At 43.6% G+C, this 26771-nt stretch overlaps 1 protein-coding gene across 1 annotated transcript in view; it reads right to left on the bottom strand.

The window, feature by feature from the left end:
- The window catches only part of dgkg (diacylglycerol kinase, gamma), a gene marked incomplete at its 5' end in the record, with an annotated part of 295637 nt that overhangs the window by 172886 nt on the left and 95980 nt on the right, over positions 1–26771 (bottom strand). The window contains 3 exons of the mRNA XM_084311455.1: positions 106–191; positions 17541–17615; positions 23700–23773. Of these exons, the coding sequence (XP_084167581.1) occupies positions 106–191; positions 17541–17615; positions 23700–23773 (235 nt within the window). The remainder of the gene's footprint in view (positions 1–105; positions 192–17540; positions 17616–23699; positions 23774–26771) is intronic.

The following is a 26771-nucleotide window of genomic DNA, read 5'->3' as shown; positions in this document are numbered from 1 at the left end:
GGTCACCACTTGGGTGCCCGAAGCATACTAGTTCTAACGGCCATGTGAGGACTGAGGAGCACCAGAAGCAGGCCCTGACACTGGTCTAGAAGAGACCGTATTTACCTATGCAGTCTAGGATCCAGCCTACGGTGCCGTCACCTCCACACGCAAGCACCCGGAAATCTGGGACATCGTGAAAAAAGTTGAGCCTAGGAGGACAGAAGAACATACAGAATAAACACAGAGTATATACAGACACTGAATCGTCTAAAAGGAACACGCCAACATTATGGGAAATACGCTTACCATCTTCTCCAGAGTCAGACAAGAAGACACTAATTTCCTCTCTGTGCGTTCAGTAGAAATCTATGCAGCTCAAGCTAGCCTAGCTTAGCACAAATGAATGGAAGCGGATGCTAAGCGGCTAGCCTAGCTTAAAACTCCGGGCAGAGGTGTTAGTCGGCCAACGCCTAGGCTAGCCACTATGCATCCGGTTCCATTCATTTGTGCAAAGGATAGCCTTCTCTTCTACTGAACACAGAGAGCAAATTGGTATCCATCGTCTGACTCTGGGGGGAAGACGGTAAGTGTATTGCCCATAATGTTGGCATTTAACTGTGACATTTTAAATTTAAAATGATACAAACTCAAACTTATTGAGAAGGTTACTTGTAGATGTTCGAGCCTTTGATTGGATTCCATATAGATTTTCACAGGGATTTTCTAAGCTTTGAATGAGTTTAAGAGGTTGGAAGTAGGGCTAGGCATGACTGGGTTAGAGAGAGAGAGAGATGAGAGAGAGAGAGAGAGAGAGAGAGAGAGAGAGAGAGAGAGAGAGAGAGAGAGAGAGAGAGAGAGAGAGAGAGAGAGAGAGAGAGAGAGAGAGAGAGAGAGAGAGAGAGAGACAATGCTTTATCAATGTGTCCGTCTCCAGCTGTGACCACTCCACTCGTGGCCCTAGAGTCCAGGAGCTGGCATGTGTCCCCTTCAAAAGGCCCTTTAATGTGCACTGGAATAAAGGTGTTGACAGTAGCTTTCATCTCTGTCCCTCATAAGACAGCTGCAAACACCACACCGTCACCCCTCTCCCGGCACCTGGCCCTGGGCACAAACAACCCCTAGCCCCACAAGCCCCTGGCTATGTCTTGTTGTAAATGTACTGACAGAAAACAGGTTGTAGTTACTTTGTTTTGCCCTCACATAGGTAGATGTATGTGGGAAAGCACGGAGAACACATACACCAGCATTAAAAGGAGCTGTATGTGGTATTTTTGTGATAAATAGCTCTACATTCTGACAGCCATCACTCTTATAGAGTGTCTGGTCAGTAACATCAACAACAAGTCTCCCAGTCCCTCCGCTCTGCAGTAAAAATACAACATTTATTTTCTGGTATCCCGTTCCCACTTTATCCTATCAGGAGAGAGAACCCTAAATATTTTTTACTTATTTCAAGAAATCTTGCCAAGCCAAATTTGCTTACTGCACTGGCAGATTCCTTTACTTGTTTCAAGCACACATTTGTTTAATAAAAAACATTATTAAAGAAAATAATTGCATATCTTATTTTTGTCAGACCATTGTCAGAGTTCTCTCTCCTGATTGGATAAAGTGACAACAGGATACCAGAAAATGTATTTTGTGTTTACTGCAGAGTGGAGGGACTGGGTTACTGACCACACACTCTATATCAGTGATGACTGTCAGAAAGTAGAGCTATTATTTTAACATGTATACCACTTATTTAACACTTACAGCACCTTTAACACACCAATGTGACGTAACAACTCAGACATACACAACTCCTACACAATGGACAACAAATAGCCATTCCCTCTCCTCTGGTGAAGCCATGGTCTTTGCATATCGAAACAATCACCTCCTGTGGACGTTGGTGGTGGATTATTTCTTAGATTATGGAAGAGAGAGTTTCCTCTGAGGTGGTGCGTAGGGGACACGAGGTGGACAGCCCTCCCTGCTGGCCAATCAGGTGAACTACACGGCCCCAACAGTAGGTTTAGTGATGAGCTAGCATGCCAACACACTAGTAAGGGGGACATTTCCCCCACACAAAGACGTGCATCACATTTAACCCAAACCATGTCAGCGTCAAATGTCTCTTAAACTTAGTGGCTTCATAGGGCCTGACGAATTCAGGATGCCATTTGTATGTATGACAGCTTGGGAGGAAGAGCTTAATCAACACCACAAGTCCAAATGAGGATCTACATTAACGTGACGACAGAGACATCGTTTCTGATCAGTGGCATAACAGCTATAACTGCGTTCCCTAAACAAATTACTGAGCCGCTGCTTGCCTCCAAGACCGCTGAGCCTGTTGCTAGGGTGCCCATGGCAACAGAAGTGGAGAATTCGCTTGGATGTGGGTTAACCCTCTGTGTGGATATATGCAATCTCTAATAGTCTGTGTTTGTGTGTGTGTGTGTGTGTGTGTGCGTGTGTGTGTGTGTGTGTGTGTGTGTGTGTGTGTGTGTGCATGTGTGTATGTGTGTGTGTGTGTGTGCATGTGTGTATGTGTGTATGTGTGTGTGTGTGTGTGTGTGTCTCTCTCTCTCTCTCTTTTTCTCCCTGTCAGTACTATCACAACTAATTAACCCTTTAATCGCCGTTGACGCTTTTCAGCGTCATTCCCCGCCATGCTTATTCTGCAGATGACGCTGTACAGCGTCATTGATATCAATATTTCAAAAATCTGTGATCGAAATCATATTTCTCCCCCCCGAGACATTATATCTACTGGTGAGACCCTATCAACTCTCTAACGGTTCAAGAGCGCCATCTGGTGGCCGATCGGCCGCTCGCCCAAACAGGAAGTGATGCGGATGAAGTGGTGCTCACCCATATTTCGTCCGGGCACTCGCTATCATTAGCAGGACTCCATCTTGACACAATGGATGGCGATCGGTTACCAATAACTCGGTAAACAACATGATTTGGACGTATATACTATTATACAACCTGGAAATGGATCGGATATTTCGACATCCCATAATAGAACATCTGTTGTTCCACGCTCATCTCCCAACGGCGCGAGGAAGCTACGGTGAGTTTCAGCGTTATTTTTTAATTTCTTCGATACTAACTGCTCTGATGATCATATCACCCACACAATTTACAGACCGCCAGACCAAAATGGCTTTTATGACGTGTTGGATGCGTGCTTAGCTGGAGTCGAGGATACAGAAATGATTCTTATTGGGGATTGGAACACGGATATGCAACAAAAAGATGCACCCGTCTTCAAATCCTACAATAGGTTTTGTGATCTGCACGGCCTCAGCCAGCTAATCACACAACCCACACGTGTGTGTGAGTCAACTCAGACTACCATTGACCTCATCCTGACCTCTGACAAGTCCAAGATCGCCAATAAAGGGGTTATAGCATGCGGGTTAAGTGATCATTATATGATATTCTGTACCCGCAAAAAGCTAAAACAAAAGGCTGGCTGTCACAAAACAGTCACATCTAGAGACCTCAAAACGTACTCTAGCGAGGCCTTTAACCTTGAACTGAAGAGCCTGGACTGGTCAGATGAACTCAATGGTACACTGGTTGAAGAAACATGGCTTGGCTTCAAAACCAAATTTTCAACGATACTAAACAACATGGCCCCCCTAAGAACCTGAGCCGTGGATGCACGCTGAAATACTGACCGCTATGAAAACCAGAGACAAAAAATGCTCTGAGTTTCGTAAAAGTCAATCAAAGCTTAACATAAGCACGAGCAGTGAACTCCAAGCCCACGTGACTGAACTCAAACTAGAAAGAAACAGACTAAGAAATGATGTAAACTCCATGATCAAAACAGCAAAGAAAAAATTCATCAATGACAAAACCGAGGAAAACAAAAACAAACCGTGTGAACTTTGGAAATTACTCAATAACCAACTAGGCTGCAGTAAAAAACTTAAAACCAGATTCTCAAACATAAACATAAAGACGGACAACACGCTCATCACAGAAAAGCTGGATGTAGCCAATTACTTAAATAGTTTCTTCACAAACATAGCCACAACACTGGTAAACAAACTACCCTCCCACTCAGGGCATTATGGGGTAGAACACATAGTAGCATACTACAAGAACCTAGGGGTCCACAAAGACGACTTCAAACTGGAAATGGTAACAACAGATGAGGTACTCAAAAAACTGAGCGCCCTCCAACCCAACAAGGCCACTGGCCATGACAACATCCCCTCCAAATTCCTCAGAGACTCAGCAGCCGCCATCACCCCAGTCATCACACACATAATAAACCTCTCCATAAAACAGGGACACGTCCCCAAGGACTTCAAAATTGCGAGAGTGACCCCTCTGCACAAAAAAGGCAGTAAATTAGACCCAGGCAACTACCGCCCTGTTTCTATCCTTACCTCCATCTCGAAAGTCATGGAAAAAATTGTATACGAACAGGTCGAAAAATACCTTGCGGAAAAAAATCTAATCTACGAATTCCAATCTGGCTTCAGAACATCCCACTCCACTGACACATGCCTTCTCTATTTAAACGACCACATCAAACAAGAGGTGGACGCGGGCAAATACTGCGGCATGGTCATGCTGGACCTACAAAAGGCCTTCGACACTGTCAATCACACCATTCTGATTGACAAGCTAAAAGCAATTGGTTTTGATAGTCTATCAGTGAGCTGGATGCAATCCTACCTGGAGGGGAGAGAGCAGATGGTGGAGGTAAACGGTACCCTATCCCCCCCCCTCACAGTAAACTGTGGTGTTCCACAAGGAAGCATACTAGGTCCGCTACTGTTCCTAATTTATGCAAATGACATGTCGTCAGCTTGTGACTGCAACTTGTTCCTGTTTGCGGACGACTCAGCCCTGCTGGTCTCTGACAAGAACAAGTTACAGGTTGAAAAAACCCTCAGCTCAGAACTAGGCAAAATCTGCATATGGCTCGCTGATAACAAACTATCATTACACATGGGCAAAACAGAGTCCATTCTCTTCGGTTCAAATAACAAACTCAGCAAGACCGACGGCTTCTCAGTTACAGTGGGTGACAATACTGTCACAAGGAAAGAAGATATTACCTACCTGGGTTCCATCCTAGAGGCAAATCTTTCCTGTGACAAAATGGCATCCAATGTAATAAAAAAAGTCAACCAACGAACTCGATTCTTGTACCGGATCTCCTCACTGGTAAACAAGAATACCCTGAAGACTCTAGCAGGAGCACTCATTCAAGGGTACTACGACTATGCTTGCACCTCATGGTACCAAAGCACCTCAAAGGCGCTAAAAACAAAATTACAAACATCTCAAAACAAACTGGTCAGACTACTGCTTGACCTTACTCCTAGAACCCACCTCACCCCTGCCCACTTTGACAACCTAGGATGGCTTAGAGTAGACGACAGAGTACAGCAACTTGCAATGGGCCTGGTCTACAAGATACACTACACGACCAAGGTACCCATGTACATGACAAAATACTTCCCAAAGGTCAGTGAATATCACGATCACAACACCAGAGGGAGCTCCACAAATCATGTTAAACCCAGATTCGGCTCAAACAAGGGACTAAACACGTTTCGCAATTATGCCACATCAATGTGGAACGCCCTACCCAAAGCTGTAAAGGAATGTGAATCACTACCCACTTTCAAAAACACTCTCAAAAAACACCTAAGGGAGACTGCAACCCGAAACTGGCCCCTGTAAATGTCCGAACACAACCCCCTCCAATGTACAGTAAATTACCAAGTATGGTCTTGTCAATAATCCAATGTACAGTGTTGTTTGTACAGTTGTACAGTGTCCCCCACCCACCCCTCCTACCCAACCCCCCCCCCTACCCAACCCCCCCCCCCCCACTCCTAACGAACCCCCCCCCCCCCCCACTCCTAACCAACCCCCCCCCCCCACCCACCCAACCACCTCCAATGCACAGTCCCCCCCCACCCCCACCTACCCAATCCAATGTACAGTTTCCACGCCTAATGTATATACTCTTTTCTTTCTGGACTCTTTTTGTATCACAAACAGTACTGTAATTGCAAATCTGGTATGTCATAAATGTATAGATGGAGCAGTACTGTCTATCTGTATGTCATGTATGTCATATATGTTACGATGAATTGAAAATGGGGGACCCTGATGTAAACAAGACGAAAGTCTTTCTCTGGTCTGCATCCCCTTAACAATTGTATGTATTGAGCTGTACTGTACTGTACCCATTCTGCAATCTGTTAATAAAGTTTTCATTCATTCATTCATTCAGATGAATGATATAACGTTGCCCACGGACATTTTTTATCTCGCACAGATTCCTACCAAACTGTATTTGATCATCAATATAATGCATTTGGGGCTATAAATCTAGTTCTGGAGAAAGCTGCAGAAAACGATAAAAACATACTTATACTTTAGACCGTATTTTAGTATGAATATGTGAATGAAAAAGTATAACGTTGATACACCCTGAACAATAGATATAGGACTTTGAATGGGCCATGGTAATGTCAATTGAGCAATACAATTTAAAAAGTTATAGCCCTGCAAAGAAGGGGAACTTCTCCATGTTAAATAGGGCTGGCGAGGGATGGTAAATTATGAATTTAACCCCGGCGATCAAAGGGTTAAGCAACAGTGCTGGGTCGCTACTCAAAAAAGTTACGCATTACATCTTACTCGTTACTTCTTTTAAAAGTAATCAGTTGCACCAATCGTTACGTCACTTTTGCATTGCATTAACCCTTTCACTGCCGCACTACCAAACTGTTAACCCTTTCACTGCGACAATACACAGGTTAACCCTTTCACTGCCACACGACAGCCGGTTAACCCTTTCACTGCCACATGACAGAAGGTTAACCCTTTACTATCACACAACCGACGGCGACCGTACACACCTAAAGCTGTGTGTGATGCATTTCTCACCAAAGAGTTCTAACATGAATCTCACTCAATGAGCAGGGAGGTGGCGGTTTGTTGCGCCAGGCTTTGCATGAAGCCTTTGGGGGAAGAGAGAGAGAGAGAGAGAGAGGACGCTTGGTGCTCAGCTCTGTCCTGTTTCTCCTCACAGCCAACACTAAACTTCAACCAGGAGGGATGAAAACAAGTGGTAAACTAAGGAAATGTTTCAATAAGTTAAACAGGGAGGCCTATTGGGATGTTAGATCCTAGTGTGAAGGGCTGTGTGATTTAATGTTCTATGCCTTGCCTTCTATTTGCTGCCATCTATCTTATGCTTATGCTTTTATGTGTGCTCTTTATGCATTACTCATTTTGTGCCCGTCTTTTCTTTTGCTGCTGTGAAGCACTTTGAGCTGCAATTCTTGTATGAAAGATGCTATACAAATAACATTTCTTATATTATGATTATGCCAAAGAAAGAGGGAATACCGGATCTCAACTTAAGTATTATGACAGTAAATGGAAGACAGACAAAAGGTTGAAAGCAGGGGCTTATTAAATGGAAAATGGTGCATTTATATATCACTTTTATCTGAAGCGCTTTACAAATTATGCCTCACATTCACCCGTTCACTCACACATTCACACACACCGATGGTGGAGGCGACCATGCAAGGTGCCAACCTGCTCATCGGGAGCAGTTAGGGGTTCAGTCAGTGTCTTGCTCAAGGACACTTTGACTTTGAAACTTTTTGATTACCAGATGACCGTTCAATCCCCTGAGCCACTGTAGGCTACACCAATTAAGAGGGAGTAATTGCAATATTTATTTGAATCCATCACAATAGAAATAGAAATGATTACTCATTTCCTCCTCTCTCTCTCCTTGGTCCCTCCATCTAGGCTGAAGACTAAGTGCCTTTGTAGTTTGTGACGGAGCAGCTCTGACTGCGGGCAGCATGCACACACACACACTAGGGCTGAGCGCAAACGTTCGAACGTTCGGGCCTTCGTTCGTTACGTTGGCATTCGAATTCTAAATCAACATTCGAATTCTAAAAAAAATCAAATGTTGATTTAGAAATGTTAAAATATATATCTTTTATATATGTATATACCGGTATGTGTCTATTCATTCTGTTTAAACCAATGGGGTTTTTCTTCACAGTTGCAGATAAAGATTAGGCACACTAATATTATAGTATTAAAACTGATGAGTTATATTCATCATCATCATTTTCCTTTTTTCCCCACTACAGTGAGGTTGGACGGGAGTTATATTCATTAAAGAAAGTTGATTTAATAAAAAAAATAAAAGACTAATCAGATTAATCACTTTATTCAAATTGAGGATTTAGTTTGAGGATATTCATAAAAAAAATATATATATATATATTTCTTTTCTTATTATTTTCGTCTTGTTTACATAAGGCTCCTCCATTTTCAAGTAATCAAGAATTTATGTGTAGCACCTGTGTGTAGGACATAGTTAATGTATTGATGTGTAGCACCTGTGTGTAGGACATCATTAATGTATTGATGTGTAGCACCTGTGTGTAGGACATTGGTAATGTATTGATGTGTAGCACCTGTGTGTAGGACATTGTTAATGTATTGATGTGTAGCACCTGTGTGTAGGACATCATTAATGTATTGATGTGTAGCACCTGTGTGTAGGACATTGTTAATGTATTGATGTGTAGCACCTGTGTGTAGGACATTGTTAATGTATTGATGTGTAGCACCTGTGTGTAGGTGTAGGACATCATTAATGTATTGATGTGTAGCACCTGTGTGTAGGACATTGTTAATGTATTGATGTGTAGCACCTGTGTGTAGGACATTGCTAATGTATTGATGTGTAGCACCTGTGTGTAGGACATCGTTAATGTATTGATGTGTAGCACCTGTGTGTAGGACATTGTTAATGTATTGATGTGTAGCACCTGTGTGTAGGACATTGTTAATGTATTGATGTGTAGCACCTGTGTGTAGGACATCGTTAATGTATTGATGTGTAGCACCTGTGTGTAGGACATCGTTAATGTATTGATGTGTAGCACCTGTGTGTAGGACATCGTTAATGTATTGATGTGTAGCACCTGTGTGTAGGACATCATTAATGTATTGATGTGTAGCACCTGTGTGTAGGACATCATTAATGTATTGATGTGTAGCACCTGTGTGTAGGACATCATTAATGTATTGATATGTAGCACCTGTGTGTAGGACATCATGAATGTATTGATGTGTAGCACCTGTGTGTAGGACATCATTAATGTATTGATGTGTAGCACCTGTGTGTAGGACATTGTTAATGTATTGATGTGTAGCACCTGTGTGTAGGTGTAGGACATCATTAATGTATTGATGTGTAGCACCTGTGTGTAGGACATTGTTAATGTATTGATGTGTAGCACCTGTGTGTAGGACATTGCTAATGTATTAATGTGTAGCACCTGTGTGTAGGACATTGTTAATGTATTGATGTGTAGCACCTGTGTGTAGGACCTTGTTAATGTATTGATGTGTAGCACCTGTGTGAAGCCTGATGGGAGGGGCTACCAGGTATAACCGTTGCAAAGTACAGTAGGTAACAAAATTATGCTGGTGAAGCTCCGGATTGTCAGTTCGTTATTTCTGTGTAAACTAATGAGTTATTGGGGAACTCATGTTGTAGGTGTAAGTATTGTAAGTATAGTGTATTTTTGTTTTGTTGTTTCCGCACTTTTTAAAATAATATCACCTCTGCACCTTGGGAGGCCGGCAAATAAAATTACACCAACAAGACTTTTTCCGAATACACCTATGTTTGTGGGAGTTTTTTGAGGAGTTGAAAGAGAACCCCTCCACACAGTTTCTGCCCCAAAGCTGTGGAACGGCCTCCTCCCCCAACATACAGTATGGTTCACTCCCTCCCCGTCTGCCTCTAAATCCAGGTTAAAAATCTGTTTACCCAGCAGGCCTTTTAGCTTTTAAACTGGGCAGTTTGATCTCACACCTACCCTGGTTTATGTTGTGTAAAGGGTTATTACGTAAAAGGTTAAATATATATATATAAGATATAAAAAGTTACAGACCGCAGGGACTTTGACCACAAAGGACTGGTCACCTTTGGTGAGGAGCCTTGTTCATGGGACGGCCAAAATGGCCCTGCCTGGGGATCTCAGGCTATGCACTCACTGGTGAGGAGCCTTGTTCTTGGGATGGCCAAAAGGGCCCTCTGCCCGAGGATCTCAGTCTATGCACTCATGGTGAGGAACTAGAGGGTCCAAGATATAGCAAGGGGCTAGAGACCCTGTTGAGATTTAAAGGTTATCAGTAATATCTTACAATCAATTCTAAAGGCCCTCCCATAGTCGAGCGGACCGGACTCCGCGGAGGTCCGCACGGACTCAAAGCATACTCAAAGCGGACTCCAAGTGCGAAGCTTCAATTTTCTAACCACGCGGACGTCCACTCACTTGGTGTCACACAAAACGCTGCTCTGGGTCGACAGCGACCTGCATTTTACTCTGAAGACTCGCTCCGTGCCAAGTGAGAGTAGGGCAGGATCATCATTAAATGGGTAGGATTGGGCCGGTAAAACATTGGCAGGTAGATGGCGCTAAATTTAGTTTTACTATCGCTAATCGTCATCCATTCCAATTCATATAGATTTGGACCATGTCTTTTTTCATCATCTGAAGAAACTTGAGAAGTTTGAATGGCTTTTCTAAATGAAGTGTGTAAAACTGCCAGTTTTATTTCGAAATATTGGAAACGGAGATAACCTAGACTCTTTATTTTGACATCGGATGACGACAACATGACAGAAGTCTAAACAGCGAGGGAAAAATTGTGTAAACTGGCGCGAGACATGTAGGAAATTGCTCAAACACTGCGGACATGCCGCGCGGAGTCCGGTCCGCGTATGTTCCGCTCGACTATGGGAGGGCCTTAAGATCCACTGGGAACCAGTGGAGGGACACTAGAATGGGAGTAATGTGGTCTCAAATCCTGGGTTTGGTTAACAGCCTACGGTAGGCTGCAGGCTGTAAGCGGGACGGAACTCTTACTTAAACATGAACAGAGGGAGGTACAGTAGTCTAACTGTGAATACATAAAGCCATGTATCACCTTCATAGGATCTGCAAATGACAGCACCTTATTTTGTAATTGTGCTATTGTACTTGTGTAATAAACATAACGCAAGGTTTCAGTGTCCTCCGATGACTTCACTGAGATTATGTGCAAAATAAAATCAGCATTTGAAGAGTCCATTTAACCACTGCTCTACAATAATGCATGACATCACTTTGACTCATTTAACCACTGCTCTACAATAATGCATGAGATCACTTTGACTCATTTAACCACTGCTCTACAATAATGCATGAGATCACTTTGACTCATTTAACCACTGCTCTACAATAATGACATCACTTTGACTCATTTAACCACTGCTCTACAATAATGCATGAGATCACTTTGACTCATTTAACCACTGCTCTACAATAATGACATCACTTTGACTCATTTAACCACTGCTCTACAATAATGACATCACTTTGACTCATTTAACCACTGCTCTACAATAATGACACCACTTTGACTCATCTAACCACTGCTCTACAATAATGACATCACTTTGACTCATTTAACCACTGCTCTACAATAATGCATGACATCACTTGGACTCATCTAACCACTGCTCCACAATAATGCATGACATCACTTTGACTCATTTAACCACTGCTCTACAATAATGACATCACTTTGACTCATTTAACCACTGCTCCACAATAATGCATGACATCACTTTGACTCATTTAACCACTGCTCTACAATAATGATATCACTTTGACTCATTTAACCACTGCTCTACAATAATGACATCACTTTGACTCATCTAACCACTGCTCCACAATAATGCATGACATCACTTTGACTCATTTAACCACTGCTCTACAATAATTATATCACTTTGACTCATTTAACCACTGCTCTACAATAATGACATCACTTTGACTCATTTAACCACTGCTCCACAATAATGCATGACATCACTTTGACTCATTTAACCACTGCTCTACAATAATGATATCACTTTGACTCATTTAACCACTGCTCTACAATAATGACATCACTTTGACTCATCTAACCACTGCTCCACAATAATGCATGACATCACTTTGACTCATTTAACCACTGCTCTACAATAATGATATCACTTTGACTCATTTAACCACTGCTCTACAATAATGACATCACTTTGACTCATTTAACCACTGCTCCACAATAATGCATGACATCACTTTGACTCATTTAAACGCTGCTCTACAATAATGACATCACTTTGACTCATTTAACCACTGCTCTACAATAATGATATCACTTTGACTCATTTAACCACTGCTCTACAATAATGACATCACTTTGACTCATCTAACCACTGCTCTACTATAACAGCATGACATCACTTTGACTCAGTGTGTGTGTGTGAGAGAGAGAGAGAGAGAGAGAGAGAGAGAGAGAGAGAGAGAGAGAGATAGAGGGAGTGTGACAGAGAGTGAGTTAGTGTATGTGAGAGAGTGTATGTGAGAGAGTGTGAGTGTGAGAGAGAGTGAGTGAGTGAGAGAGAGAAAGAGAGTGCGATTGTGAGAGAGAGTGAGTGTGTGTGTGTGTGTGTGTGTGTGTGAGAGTGAGTGTGTGTGTGTGTGAGAGAGAGTGTGAGTGTGAGAGAGAGAGAGAAAGAAAAAATGAGTGTGAGAGTGTGAGTGTGAAAGAGAGAGAGAGTGTGAGTGTGTGAGAGTGAGTGAGTGTGTGTGAATGAATGATCATTACATTTATATAGCGCTTTTTCTTGACACTCAAAGCGCTCCCCACAATGTAGGGTGGAAATTGCCTCCTTCACCACCACTGGTAGCACCCAACCTTGGGCTACGCAGGCTCAATGGCTGCCATACACTGGCACCAGGCACACATCACACTACACAATGGCTGAACGGCTCAGGAGACAGGGATTGATATCAGCCAATTAAGGGGGAAGGGATGATTAGGTGGCCTTGATGTCAGAGACCTGATTTTGGCCAGGAACATCTGGGAACCCCCTTTTCTTTAACGACCGAATTCAGTCAGAACCTCGGTTTAGCGTCTCATCTGAAGGACAGCACTCGCAGCTGTACGGCGTCCCTATCATTGTAACAGGGGCATTGTTAAAGTCCAGAGGACAGAGTGCCCCTTGCTGGACACCACTTTCCGGCAACGGCCTTGACTGGGGCTCGATCCGGTGATCTTCCGGTCGTGAGTCCGGAGCTCTACTCATGTAGCCACGCTGCCAGACAAGTGTGTGTGAGAGAGAGAGAATGAGAGTGGGTGAGTGGGTGAGTGGGTGAGTGAGTGGGTGAGTGCGTGAGTGGGTGGGTGGATGAGTGAGTGAGTGAGTGAGTGAGTGAGTGAGTGAGTGAGTGAGTGAGTGAGTGAGTGAGTGAGTGAGTGAGTGAGTGAGTGAGTGAGTGAGTGAGTGAGTGAGTGAGTGAGTGAGTGAGTGAGGTGAGGGTTGGAGGGCAGAGAATAATGGAGGTCATCTCTTCTCAGGTGAAGCATTCATGCTCCTACTGCTGTGTAGGAAATTTTTCACATGAGCGGATCCTTCTGTTGCACAACAGTCAAGGAACAAGGTGTCTTCTGCCACTTAAACTAAATGTGTCTGTGTCTCTTTACATTTACATTTAGTCATTTAGCTGACGCTTTTATCCAAAGCGACTTACAAGTTCTGTACGACAAGTCATCAGGAAGGGTACAACTCTATCAGCTGAGTAACAATGTTCATCAAAGTGTTGCGTGTTACAGTGTAGGTTAGTTTATTAGGACAAGTGCATGACAGTAAGGTTAGTTAGGGTTAGATATTTTTATTAAATTTTTTATTTTTTAACTAAATGTCTGTCTCTCTTCTGCCACTTAAACTAAATGTGTCTGTGTCTCTTCTTCCACTTAAACTAAATGTGTCTGTGTCTCTTCTGCCACTTAAACTAAATGTGTCTGTGTCTCTTCTGCCACTTAAACTAAATGTGTCTGTGTCTCTTCTGCCACTTAAACTAAATGTGTCTGTCTCTTCTGCCACTTAAACTAAATGAGTGTGCGTCTCTTCTGCCACCCTTGACCAACCTCCACAGCAGGCCATGGACACACACACACACACACACACACACACACACACACACACACACACACACACACACACACACACACACACACACACACACACACACACACACACACACCTCAGTGGTCAGGTTAATTGTCTGCCTACTCCACTGCCTACTCAGACAAAATAAATATGGCTCTAAATCACATTTAGACTTTTAGATTGAGGATATTTACACAATCGACAGCTAAATATCGATTGACATAGCAATACACGAATCCAACTGAACACAAATCCCAAACCTAAATTCCCTTTCTAATAGAACACCTGGCCCGACAGCGTGAATGCCTTCTACAACAGAACTGCGTTTCCGCGTTGCTCTGATTGGCCACTGACCCCACGTGACCCTACCCTATTACACGCCCCCTTATCGACGTGCGTTATGCGACGCTCTACAGCTCTTTCGCTGACTTCCTCGCAGAACAGCTGTTTCCGTATTTATAATATTGGAAACGCCGCGCTGTGAGCGCTGAATGAATGACTGAATGACTTTATTTGACAATATAAAAAATAAACATGTGACAGAAAAGCACAGTCAGGATATACTGCCAAGGATGAAACACAAAAAAGCTCAAAGCTTATTTCCATTGTGGTTCTTGTGGGGGGGTAGGGGAGTGGGATGCTTATACATGCATCATACAAAACATGACATCACAACACATCACATATACCATTTAACATTTATATACATAACAGACTCATACAACATGCAAGGTGCCTTAAGCTAAGGCAGAGGTTACACCTTTCGTATCATCTTCGTATTGTTTTCTTATGCGTATCGCCGCGACGTCGTGCGCCTGAGTCACACTTTCGTTTTTTTTTCGTTTTTGTCAGCCAAGCACACTGATGTAGTACACTGCCAAAGCAGTAGGTGGCAGTAGGTGGCAAACATGAAGGCAATTTCAACCAATCAGAACGAATGTGCCAATACACTTCCTGGTGGAAGCTCCAGGAAAGAAATGTCAATAAGGCAGGTGCCTATGCCGCGCCACCATCTTGCTTGCTCACTCAATGCAGCAATTCTTTTTTCAGCAAAGCCTAATAAAAGTGCAATAAACAAAACGGATACATTCACTGTGTGTTCTGCCTGTCATTTGTTGATGAAACAAAACTAACATCAACACAAGTGACCACCAAGAGCAGATAGTTTAGTCTAAAAACGATCGGTAGCATTGTTAGCTGCATGCTAACGTCAATGGAGTATGCCATTATAACTATAGCATTGTGGCTAGAAGCTAACGTTAGCTCACGCTACTTAGCCAGCACGAAACTGATGATATCGCGAGCTATCAGTAGTTAGATAACATTAGAGACAACGCTGTGTGTATTAAACAAAGGTGAATAGATGACTGGGCCATTTTGTTTAATGCTTGTTAAGTTGAAAGAGGAACTCTGAGCTAACAGGGTCTGAATCCTGATAGCTCACGTTAGCCAGCTGCTCATGCTATCGGTAATGCTAGCAGAATGAATGGATGTAAACTTTATTTAACATATTGCATATGGGTACAATACAATACGGCTCAATACAAACAATTGTTAAGGGAATGCAGACTGTTGTAGCTTGGACTGGGGTCCTTATAACAATAACTTGACAACACATGGTAGCTGAAGCTATTGGGACACGGAGCTCTGTCCCAAACACACACACACACACTGTTGTCACCGGAAGGGCACGCAGATGGTATCTACTGCGCATGGGCGTTTTCGCAACAACGGCTAGCGTGCTGACTACACGCTGTTGTCGACTCGTTTTTTTTGCGTATCTCCAAACGCAAACACAATTTTGCGTTTCAGCCGTATCCACAAAAATACGCCAAAAAACGCGTTTCTGTGTAGATAGGACATGATACGTCGTCAAAAACGTATAAAAAAACGCCAGGAATACACTAGTCTAACCTCAGCCTAAGTGTCTAGGTTAAGTATAGTCCCTTTTGAGCCATGTCTTCAGGCTGGACTCACTCAGTCCTACTGTAAGAGCATGGGTCTGAGCCCCAAGTACACTCCGTCCTACTGTAAGAGCATGGGTCTGAGCCCCAAGTACACTCCATCCTACTGTAAGAGCATGGGTCACTCTGAGCCCTAAGTACACTCAGTCCTACTGTAAGAGCATGGGTCACTCTGAGCCCCAAGTACACTCCATCCTACTGTAAGAGCATGGGTCTGAGCCCCAAGTACACTCAGGCCTACTGTAAGAGCATGGGTCTGAGCCCTAAGCACACTCAGTTCTATATCAGGATCTCCCTGTGAAAGCATACCACGAGAAGACTTTAACTTGAGACGATCTCAGATTGTCACGTCTCCCCCTCTTAACGTGTGCTACGACCCTGCCATAGACCCGATACAAGCAGCCATAAGCTGCAGCAGAGGTTCAGTCCAGTGATTGCCTTGCTGGACAAACCATAAGCCCAGAACATAGAGTGTTGTGTTTGTTCATAGTTAAAGACAGTAGAGGTTGAGTACTTTATTATCTAAAGATGGTAAGTTAGAGTGTTGTGTTTGTTCATAGTTAAAGACAGTAGAGGTTGAGTACTTTATTATCTAAAGATGGTAAGTTAGAGTGTTGTGTTTGTTCATAGTTAAAGACAGTAGAGGTTGAGTACTTTATTATCTAAGGATGGTAAGTTAGAGTGTTGTGTTTGTTCATAGTTAAAGACAGTAGAGGTTGAGTACTTTATTATCTAAAGATGGTAAGTTAGAGTGTTTTGTTGTGTTTGTTCATAGTTAAAGACAGTAGAGGTTGAGTACTTTATTAGCTAAAGATGTTAAGTTAGAGTGTTGTGTTCATTCATAGTTAGACATTAGAGGTTGAGTAAATATCTAAATATAAGTTAGATGTCAATGTTTTGGTTTGATTGTTTGTACTAGTAACGTTAATGCTAGCAGAATAGACACAGCGTGAGGTAATCACCATCCATTTAAAACCGGTTATTACCTAATGCTAACGTTAGCAGATAGACGCGAGACTGGTAACATTACAGCTTGGCGTTAGCCTAATGCTAACGTTAACGTTATCGTTAATGTTGTTATTGATTGATTGATGAGTCGGCATTTAATACAGAGGTGCTGTCGGCATTTAATACAGAGGTGCTTCACAGCGCTCACAGCACGGAGTTTCCAATATTATAAATACGGAAACAGCTGTTCTGCGAGGAAGTCAGCGAAAGAGCTGTAGAGCGTTGCATAACGCGCGTCGATAAGGGGGCGTGTAATAGGGTAGGGTCACGTGGGGTCAGTGGCCAATCAGAGCAACGCGGAAACGCAGTTCTGTTGTAGAAGGCATTCGCGCGGCCTGACATCTCCTTTCTAGCTCTCCATCAAATCCTTCCTGCCTCAACACTGACTGTAGGGTCTCCTGATTGGCCGATGGGAGTCAGTGGGCTGACCCTGCCAGCAACAGTCCTGTATTGTACAAGACCAGAGGGGGGTGATGTATATCAAGGCTATCAGGACAGGAGGCCGGCAGACTCACCCCACCATGGGCCCCCCTTGCTCCAAGGTATACACCTGTCTGGGGTTCAGAAGGTACCGGAACTTCCTCAGAACCCTGGAGGACATAGAGAGAGAGGGGGGGGGGGGGGTGGAAGGGAGGGAGAAAGAGAGGAAGATGGTGGGAGAGAGATAGAGGAGAGGGTGGGAATTGAGAAAAAGGGTAGGAGGGGGAGAGAGAGAGAGAGAGAGAGAGAGAGAGAGAGAGAGAGAGAGAGAGAGAGAGAGAGAGAGAGAGAGAGAGAGAGAGAGAGGGGGGAGAGGGGGAGAGTGTGGGAGAGAGAGTGGGATGGAGAGGGTGTGGGAGAGAGAGTGTGAGTGATAGCGGGAAGGAGAGAGGGTGGGAGAGAGGGAGAGAGGGTATGAGAGATAGAGAGAGGGAGATAGAGTGGGTGGGAGGGACAGAGGGGGCAGGACAGAGAAAGAGGGAGATGTAGGGAGAGAAGAAAGAAAGAAAAAGAAAGAAAGTTAATGACTTTGCATAGCATCCTACAAAATCGTCTCCAGCGCAGAAGTCTTAACAGAATAACAGTAACACTCCCAATGTTCTTGTCTGCCGCCACCAGCTGCCTGTACTCCGCACGCTGCAGAGCGGTCTCCTCCGGCCTTGGGCAGTGAGAGTTATTATATCAAGTCCCTATTGGAACCTTCATCTCCCCATGCAGGGCTTGTCCAGGTAATTGTGTTAACTTACAATGTCTACACGACACAGCAGAAAAAGGACAGAGTGGCAGGGACACTTGGCAGAGAGCTAGCAAGATGAAATACAGCAGACTTTTTGTGGGGATCGAATGTGCATGACATGGGGTCTTATTACACTGCCAGCCTACAATACATTTAGTTGGATAAGGTGATATAGACTACAGACACTCTAACAATGCTATATTTTGATGTGGACTATATGATGCTGCAACTCTTGATAATAAAAGTGAGAGATTAATTCAGGGAGGGTTTGGGGATGATAGATAATAAAAAGAAAAATCACAAATAAAAACTGGAACATCAGATATACATTTTGAGGTCAGCCGGGTAGCGCAGCGGACTAAGCGTCTGTCTACCACCGCAGAGACAGTGGGATCAAATCCGGCTGCCGCGGTACCTCCGGCTTTTTGATTTGATTCGACCCTGCGGCTTATATAACGGTGCGGCTAATCTATGGATTTTTACAGCTAATGGCCACTAGGGGACCTCCTAAATCTATGGATTTTACAGGTTACAGTCCACCACCTTTAACTCTCACTCGCTCTTCTCTCACAGGCCCACAGCTGCTGCAGCAGTGCACGCCTTGCCCCTCCTCCCCCTCACAGACCCATGTCAACAAACCCTTACGGCAAGAGTCGAGTGCATGAGCAGCTCAGAGCTCCTCTTTCAACATAACTGAAGCATTAAACAAAATGGCCCAGTCAACTATTCACTTTAGTTTAATACATGAGGCATTGTCTAATGTTATCTAGCTGGCTAGCTACTGATAGCTCCTGATATCAACATCTGATATCATCAGTTTGGCATTCGTTTTCGCAGGTGCTGTTAATAAATGGGAGCTTCCTCAAACAGCCATCTCTTTCCCGACAATCCCCTCTGTGCACGAACCCTTACCTATGGTAATTAAACATTAAAACACCTGCGGCTTATAGTCCAGTGCGGCTTATATATGTACACATCATTCAATTTAGCTGCTGCGGCTTATATTCAGTGCGCCTTATAGTCCGAAAATTACGGTACTCTTGTTGTTTCGTTAGTACAGTTGGTTGTTTTCAGCGTTTTATGTGCGTATCGGTTATTTAGTTGGACATTTTCATTGACAAGTCGATTTTTCATTTTTGTTTATTTATTAAAGATTCCATGCATTATAAATAGCCTTTTCCAGTGTTTAGCATTGTTTCCTAGCAATGGGGGATTATATCAATGTGGTCTGTGTCTCTAATTATCATATTGACTCATCAGTCTAGTCTCGAGTTCACGAGATCTTCCCTCACTCAACTAAGCCATTCTGATTTGACTGTTTTGCTGACGTGAATACTACTGGTTGTAGTCACCGCCCACAATTCGCTCAACAATAGAGCAGTGAAATTACTTCCTCAAACAGAGGGTGCGACAGACAGCAGAGAACGAGCGAGCGAGAGAGGGAGAGAGAGAGATAGAGAGGGAGAGAGAGAGGGAGAGAGAAAGAGAGAGAGGGACCGCGGCGCAGGAGTGTGTGTAAATGTGTGTGCGCCGCGGGGATGGGTATTCTCCCCGCAGTCGGGAGCACTCCATATCACTGTCAAAATATCTTTGCGCATGCTCCCACGTGCACGCCCGTATTCCGATCCGTGCAATAATATTCACAGAGGTATATATTGTAATTTGAAACAAGTTACCAATGCATTGTCCGGTGGGATTATGCCCCCCGCGGCAAAATTAATTAGTATCCCCATCAATCTCTCTATCTCTCGCTCTGTCTGCCAGTCGCAGACTGTGTGGGTGACTGTCACTCAAAGCGCTTATGGGCGGAGCCCAGCACAAACAGCATGAAATCCTGAGGTTGAAATGTTTTGCTTTTGAGTACTTGATTAAAAATATAAAACAATGAATTTTTTTGAAAGAAACTTTACAGATGTGTTCCATAGACTCACAGGAATTGTGTAAAGTTGCCCAAATAGTGCAAGGAATAACAATGCATGGGACCTTTAAGTTCATATAAAACGTGTTTAGAAAAAAAAAAAGTTTGTTAAATACATGCATTTGATTTTTGGCGAGTGACGTTTTTTTGTTGTTCACTAATTTCTCTCCACATATCAGGTAGCAATGATGCATTTAGGATCCTCCTTAACCCTTTCCCCGCCAATAACGTCGTACAACGGGTTTCAAGTTCATGCAAATTCTGCCAATAACGGCGTACGACGTGATTCTGATCATAATTTCATATTTTCGCCATGGTATTTACTATTCATATTTCACTCACGGAGCCTTGTCGGATGCTGTGTGAGCCAGCACAACTCTGCAACGCTTCAATACTGCCACCAGGTGGCTGATCGGCGAGTTGCAACCGGAAGTGGATCTCTTGTGATCCCGGTGCGTCTCCCTATTCCGTCCGGCCACTCGTTTATCGTCGCGGGACTCAATACACACACCGTGGATATGGATCTTTGCCATAACTCAATAATCTACATGATTTGGGCGTGTATTAGTAATATACAAACCGGAAATGGATCGCATCGATCCCCACCACATAACTGGGATCTGTTTGCTCCACTCTCATCGCCCAACGGTACGAGGAGACTGACGTGAGTTTCAGCGTTTTTGTTTGTCATTTTCAATACAAACTGCTTTGATCAATATATCACCCATACTACATGAAGCATCTAACGACTATCACGGAATTATAAACGACCCCCCCCCCCCCCCCCTCCGTTCACCCGCGCATGATCAGTCATACCGTTTAGGACCATGTACAGTTGACATTTTTTTGTGCCTATATCTCACGTTCTGGGAAATACTGCAGAAAACGATAAAAACATATTTATACTCTAGACGGTATTTTCGTATGAATGTGTGAATGAAAAAGTAAAACGTTCCTACATCCTGAACGATAGATAATAACGATGTTGAATGGGCCATAGTAATGTCAATTTAGCAATACAATTAAAAAAGTTATAGCCCTGCAAAGAAGGTGAACATCTCCATAGACTTACAGTGCTGGCAGAGATCAAACAGCGATGGATATAAGCGTGGCAAAGAATGGGTTAAGCTCCCAAGACGGACTAGTGCAAGCTATTTGTTTGTGACTATAAATGTCACCATCTTCCATGCTCTGCTGAGGAACTTGATGTTTAAATGTATGTGTCGACTATTAGAGTAGAAAAACAGGATAATAGGTGCCATTACTGATGTCAAACAAAGTGATACAAGGTACTCCTCTGATTTGTGGAAACATTGGAATCGATGCCTTTATGTATTTGAATCTATGTTGTTGGCGTTGTTTCTTTTGTTATTGTATTTTTGTTGTTGTTTTGTATATGTGTAATATGGACCTTGAGTCTGGAATAAAGTCTTCATCATCATCATCACTGATTAATACTTATAATTAAGAGATTTGCTGAAATGGTTTTTAATGCATGGTTTATCAACTATAACGATGCTTTCATAGAATGGTTGTAAAATAGGCAGAGCTAAAGCACAGTCTGAGTTTTGTCAACAAAGAAAGGAAATTATGGAATAACAACAGACTGGTGCTGGTGGCGTAGGGTTGAACGAGAAGAACACTATGCATTTACTTCTGACGGCAGGTGGTCATAGAAGCTTTGAAGAAGAATGTGAGAAATGCGGTCAGAAAATAATTATTGCAGATTATATCCATGAAACCAAGAAAGGATTATACATCCATTAAGCTTATGTTAAAAAAAAACAAAGGCTTTACTACACAGGTGTGCTTGATCATGGGAGGTATGTGGGCGACAGAGATATATCATTCTTTACTATGCCCATAGTATACGATTAAGTGCCATAATAATATTCTTCCGGCTCAAAATAATTATTCAAGTACAATGGTATTTTAATTCAAATCATAAATGGCTTATTTTGGACTATTAATGCCCAGAGTATATATAATTTCTTTATTTCACATGTATCATTTGATTTGTTATACATGTTTTAGACCACTGTCTTTGAACACAACCAACTCTCAGTAGGCTGAGGGCGTGTGGTCTTCTGTTCACTATACACTAAAGACCAGGGGCGTCAAACTCAATTACCGAAGGGGCTGAAATTATAAAAACTGATTTTGTGGGCCGGACGCATAATAATAGCTAAAAAAAGGTGCATTTTCATGAGGTCACTAGCTTAATTGGTCATCTTTTCAATTTGTGTATACCAGCTCAATATGTTGTTGTAAATGCACTCCTGTTCATTCTCTGGTGCCTCCAGGAATACAATGAGGGCTGTTTAAAAGGTGGGTAAGGAGGCGTAATTTATGGATAATTGGCTTATTATAGTTTTCTTTTCTTTACAGATTGAAATTACATACATTAGGATTCAATTAATTATTCATCCACACATGTTTGTAAGATTAGCAATTCTAGGTTAAACTGGTCCTGGAGAATGAAGTAGAAGAACATCTCGCTTTCACTGATCTCACGCAAAACAATTATTTCCACAGAGAGTATGTTAAATTAATTAAAATAATGGTGAGTTTGCAAGCTAATAATAGCTATTCAGTTTCAATTAATTATTCACCCAAATAGTTTGTAAGATTAGCAATACTAGGTCCTGGACTGGACTTGGAGGAGTAAGTGGAACACACACTCTTGCATGCACGCACATACACAGGATTTGAGAGTAGATATAATAAATTAGCAATAATTCACTTGATGAAGTAACATTTGATGCAAGGGAATAATACCAGCGAGTGAAAACGGACAAGGTACAACTGAAGGCTAAATATTGGGTCCTTCTGCAATGGCTCTCAAAAGAAGGGTTGATGCATTTGTATTCAATAAAAATACGATGCAGGTACAGATAATGCTCTGTGCGTTTGCTTGAAAAGTCTGCAAATTTGTATTGTTGCCCAGTGAGACGGAGGTGCGCTTGATTTCTATCACAGGCCGTTGCACCTAGGAGAGGCAACAGGCCAAAATGTATTGATTAGAAAATTCATTCTGCAGGCCAGATGAAAATGCCAGACGGGCCGGATTTGGACCACGCGTCTCAAGTTTGACACATGTGCTATAGATGCTTGACAAGGATGCCTACGCTGAGGACCAGGACTAGATGTGACTGAGCAACCCGTGCGAATTATGCCATATTTCATAGGAAGCTGATTGGATATCTAAAATGGTTTGATTTAGTTGATATCCAGGGGGACAGACATCAAAGGGACAGACATCGTGATTTCCACAACAACAACAACAACAACAGCTCTAACATGTTACATCAAATACCTTCAGTAAAATAATTAAATAAAATGCAATGAGATTGAAAAACCAGATCTTCATTGTACTGTATCTTCAAACATAATATACTATGTAAGTTAAATGAATTACCCATGCCTTGTTCAGCAGAACCTCTACTACGGTCGCAGTACATTAATGTAGACAAATATGCATCCACAAGCAGTCATATAACAGGGACAGAAATAGACTGACGACAGCGGAGTTGAACTTACCGCTCCCCCTGTCTCCCTCCACTCTTTGGGTTGACGAGGACTAGGAGTGGGTGTGTCCCTGGGAGAGGAGTGATCTGGATGGATAGAGGAAGAGGACACACAGAAGATTAGATTAAAATGTAAGGTCATTATACAGCACGTACAGTACAACGTAAAGAAGTTTGGCATCCAACCAGAGTGCAAATGTAACAGTAAAATACAATGTACAGGTGGTTAAACTGGGTATCAAATATATTAATTAGTACTACAGAGTGTAGTGCTTGTAATATTAATATGTACAGTGATACAGGTAAAAAGACAGAATGGTAGTAGTCATACTGGCCAGCAGCGTAACTAGTGAGAGTAGGTAAGGAATATGTAGATATAGATATAGCATCTACAGGTATGTAAAAGGATTATGTGCAGGTATGTACAGACAGATGTGGATGGCAGTTGTAGACTGTGAAAGCAGTAGGTAGGTATAAATTAAGTATAGGCAACAGAGAAAAAGATAAATATCATGCTATTCAGAAGGAACCTTTTAGGATAATGACCATATTATTTGACCATATAACCCATTAGGGGAGGTGGGTTGGCGAGCCGCATGTGGCTCTTCCATCCATACATTTTTTATAATATATATATATATTTATTTTTTATTCTTATTTTTTTACGTCACTCATTCCATAAGGACGTAGAATAAACATTTACAGATTAAATTTTTTTTAAATGGTCCATTTGCATGTTCTTGGTATCTGAATCTAGGGACATCTATGGATCTCAGGGAATGTATTCCCAGTGTCAGAAATATTGTGTCCGTTACTAGGCTTGAGTAAATTGTAATGAACCAAAGAAGAATATCAATTATATAAAAAAAATTATTAAATGTATCTTTGACTGTGAATAACACCATGCTAAAATTTACCAGACCTGAAAAATCTAAGCAAATGAATAAAGGGAAGATGATTATTCATTCAGAGCCACGCCCATATGACCAAATTCGGGCTAGCGTGCCAGCACTGAAGTCAATGGGAGGACGGGGAAATTTGCGAATGCTTAAACTATATCTTAAATTATGGCTATGGGTCTAATACACCCGACTTGCTTGCAGTCAACATGTACGAAACGGATTGTTTTTTCATCTGTATATTTGTGAGGTTTTGTCCGCTGCCCACCCACTCGCTCCGTTCCTTTAAGGTATTTTGTTAATTAATTGCATTCCGCGCCTCACGCTTCTTTCCTGTAAGATGCCGTTTGATTGGTGCTCTCCCAACCACACGCTTCTGGAGCAATGATCAATTTCATCCTGCAGCTGTCACAGCTTGTCTTTTAGCGCCCCGTGGCTTTAAATACCCTGATCTCCCTAATACCGATGTTGGATTGTTTTGAATATTCCCTGCATCTGCCTTTCTTTCCCGTTCGCTGTCTGTTGCTCTCCAGGACTCTCGTGAAGTATCCCTTGGAGAACCTGATTCCCCGTACGAAGCTACGCCTCGTTTATCTGCCCGCTTTACGCGTTGCGCTTTGGTGAGTTTTTGAAACAGTCTTTTTGGATCACCAGTTTTTTGTGTGTTTGTGAAACACTGAAGAGATCCCGTTTTTGTTATACTGTTCTCACCTATTTTTTGTTGTTGGATTTACTCTTTGGATTACCGTATTGTTTTTTCTCTGGACTCTGCTAACTGTGTGTATCACAACGAAGATCAAGTCACTTGGATATTAATTTGGATAAGTCACCTCTCTGTTATCTGTTGTGCGCTGAGCTAACTGGGATTCTCTCTCTCCCTCCGTGTTCCATCTGGAGTGTATGCTGGGGGGATCTGCAGAGCGGCTCAGACGTCACAAGCAAATTCCTCACCAACACCGTCTGGGAGAATCTGCAGAGCCGCAAGACATTCTTCACATGCCAGATTCCCTGTTTGTTCTGTTTTCCACCTAATTCAATCTTGTGACTCAGAGAATAAACACGCCCTTGTTTTTGGCTAACTCTGAAAACAACTCTCTCTGTGCCGTTGCGTTTGGGGTCGGTTACAAACCATAACATTACGATCCAACCATGACGACCCCAGCCAACACAGAGAGAGCCCCTGCAGCTTGCCAGGCCTCTACTACCAGCATGGCCCCAGTCTGCTAGCTTAGCCCCGGCTGCTAGCACAGCCTCTATGTTAATGCAGCCCTTGCAGCTAGCATAGGCCCTGTGGCTAGCCATGCCCAGGCAGCTAACCCAGTCCCTCTGCTAGCCCCACTTTACGTGTATTTTCCCCAGCTAGCATGGCCTCCACTTTGTGTGTAGCTTTCCCACAGCTAGGACTGCCCTTTCAGCTAGCTTGTGCCCAGGCAGCTAGCCCTGCCTCATCGCCTGGTCCGGCTCCCACGCCTGGCCCGGTCCAGCTTCGACGCCCGGCCTCCCCCGGCCCGGCCTCCACGCCGTCTCCTGGCCCCTATTCCACGGGGGGATGGCGTGTTCTCCCTCGGACCCTGGCTCGCCATCGCTCCCTATTCCACGGGGGGATGGCGTGTTCTCCCTCGGACCCTGGCTCGCCGTCGCTCCCTATTCCACGGGGGGATGGCGTGTTCTCCCTTGGACCCCGGCTCGCCATCGCTCCCTATTCCACGGGGGGATGGCGTGTTCTCCCTCAGACCCCGGCTCGCCATCGCTCCCTATTCCACGGGGGGATGGCGTGTTCTCCCTCGGACCCCGGCTCGCCATCGCTCCCTATTCCACGGGGGGATGGCGTGTTCTCCCTCAGACCCCGGCTCGCCATCGCTCCCTATTCCACGGGGGGATGGCGTGTTCTCCCTCGGACCCCGGCTCGCCATCGCTCCCTATTCCACGGGGGGATGGCGTGTTCTCCCTCGGACCCTGGCTCGCCGTCGCTCCCTATTCCACGGGGGGATGGCGTGTTCTCCCTTGGACCCCGGCTCGCCATCGCTCCCTATTCCACGGGGGGATGGCGTGTTCTCCCTCAGACCCCGGCTCGCCATCGCTCCCTATTCCACGGGGGGATGGCGTGTTCTCCCTCGGACCCCGGCTCGCCATCGCTCCCTATTCCACGGGGGGATGGCGTGTTCTCCCTCAGACCCCGGCTCGCC

The sequence above is a fragment of the Notolepis coatsorum genome, assembly GCF_963971535.1.
Source record: "Notolepis coatsorum genome assembly, chromosome: 3".
NCBI classification, from domain to species: domain Eukaryota; kingdom Metazoa; phylum Chordata; class Actinopteri; order Aulopiformes; family Paralepididae; genus Notolepis; species Notolepis coatsorum.
The sequence above is the reverse complement of the archived record's forward strand: the minus strand, read 5'-3'. Positions and strand labels throughout refer to the sequence as shown.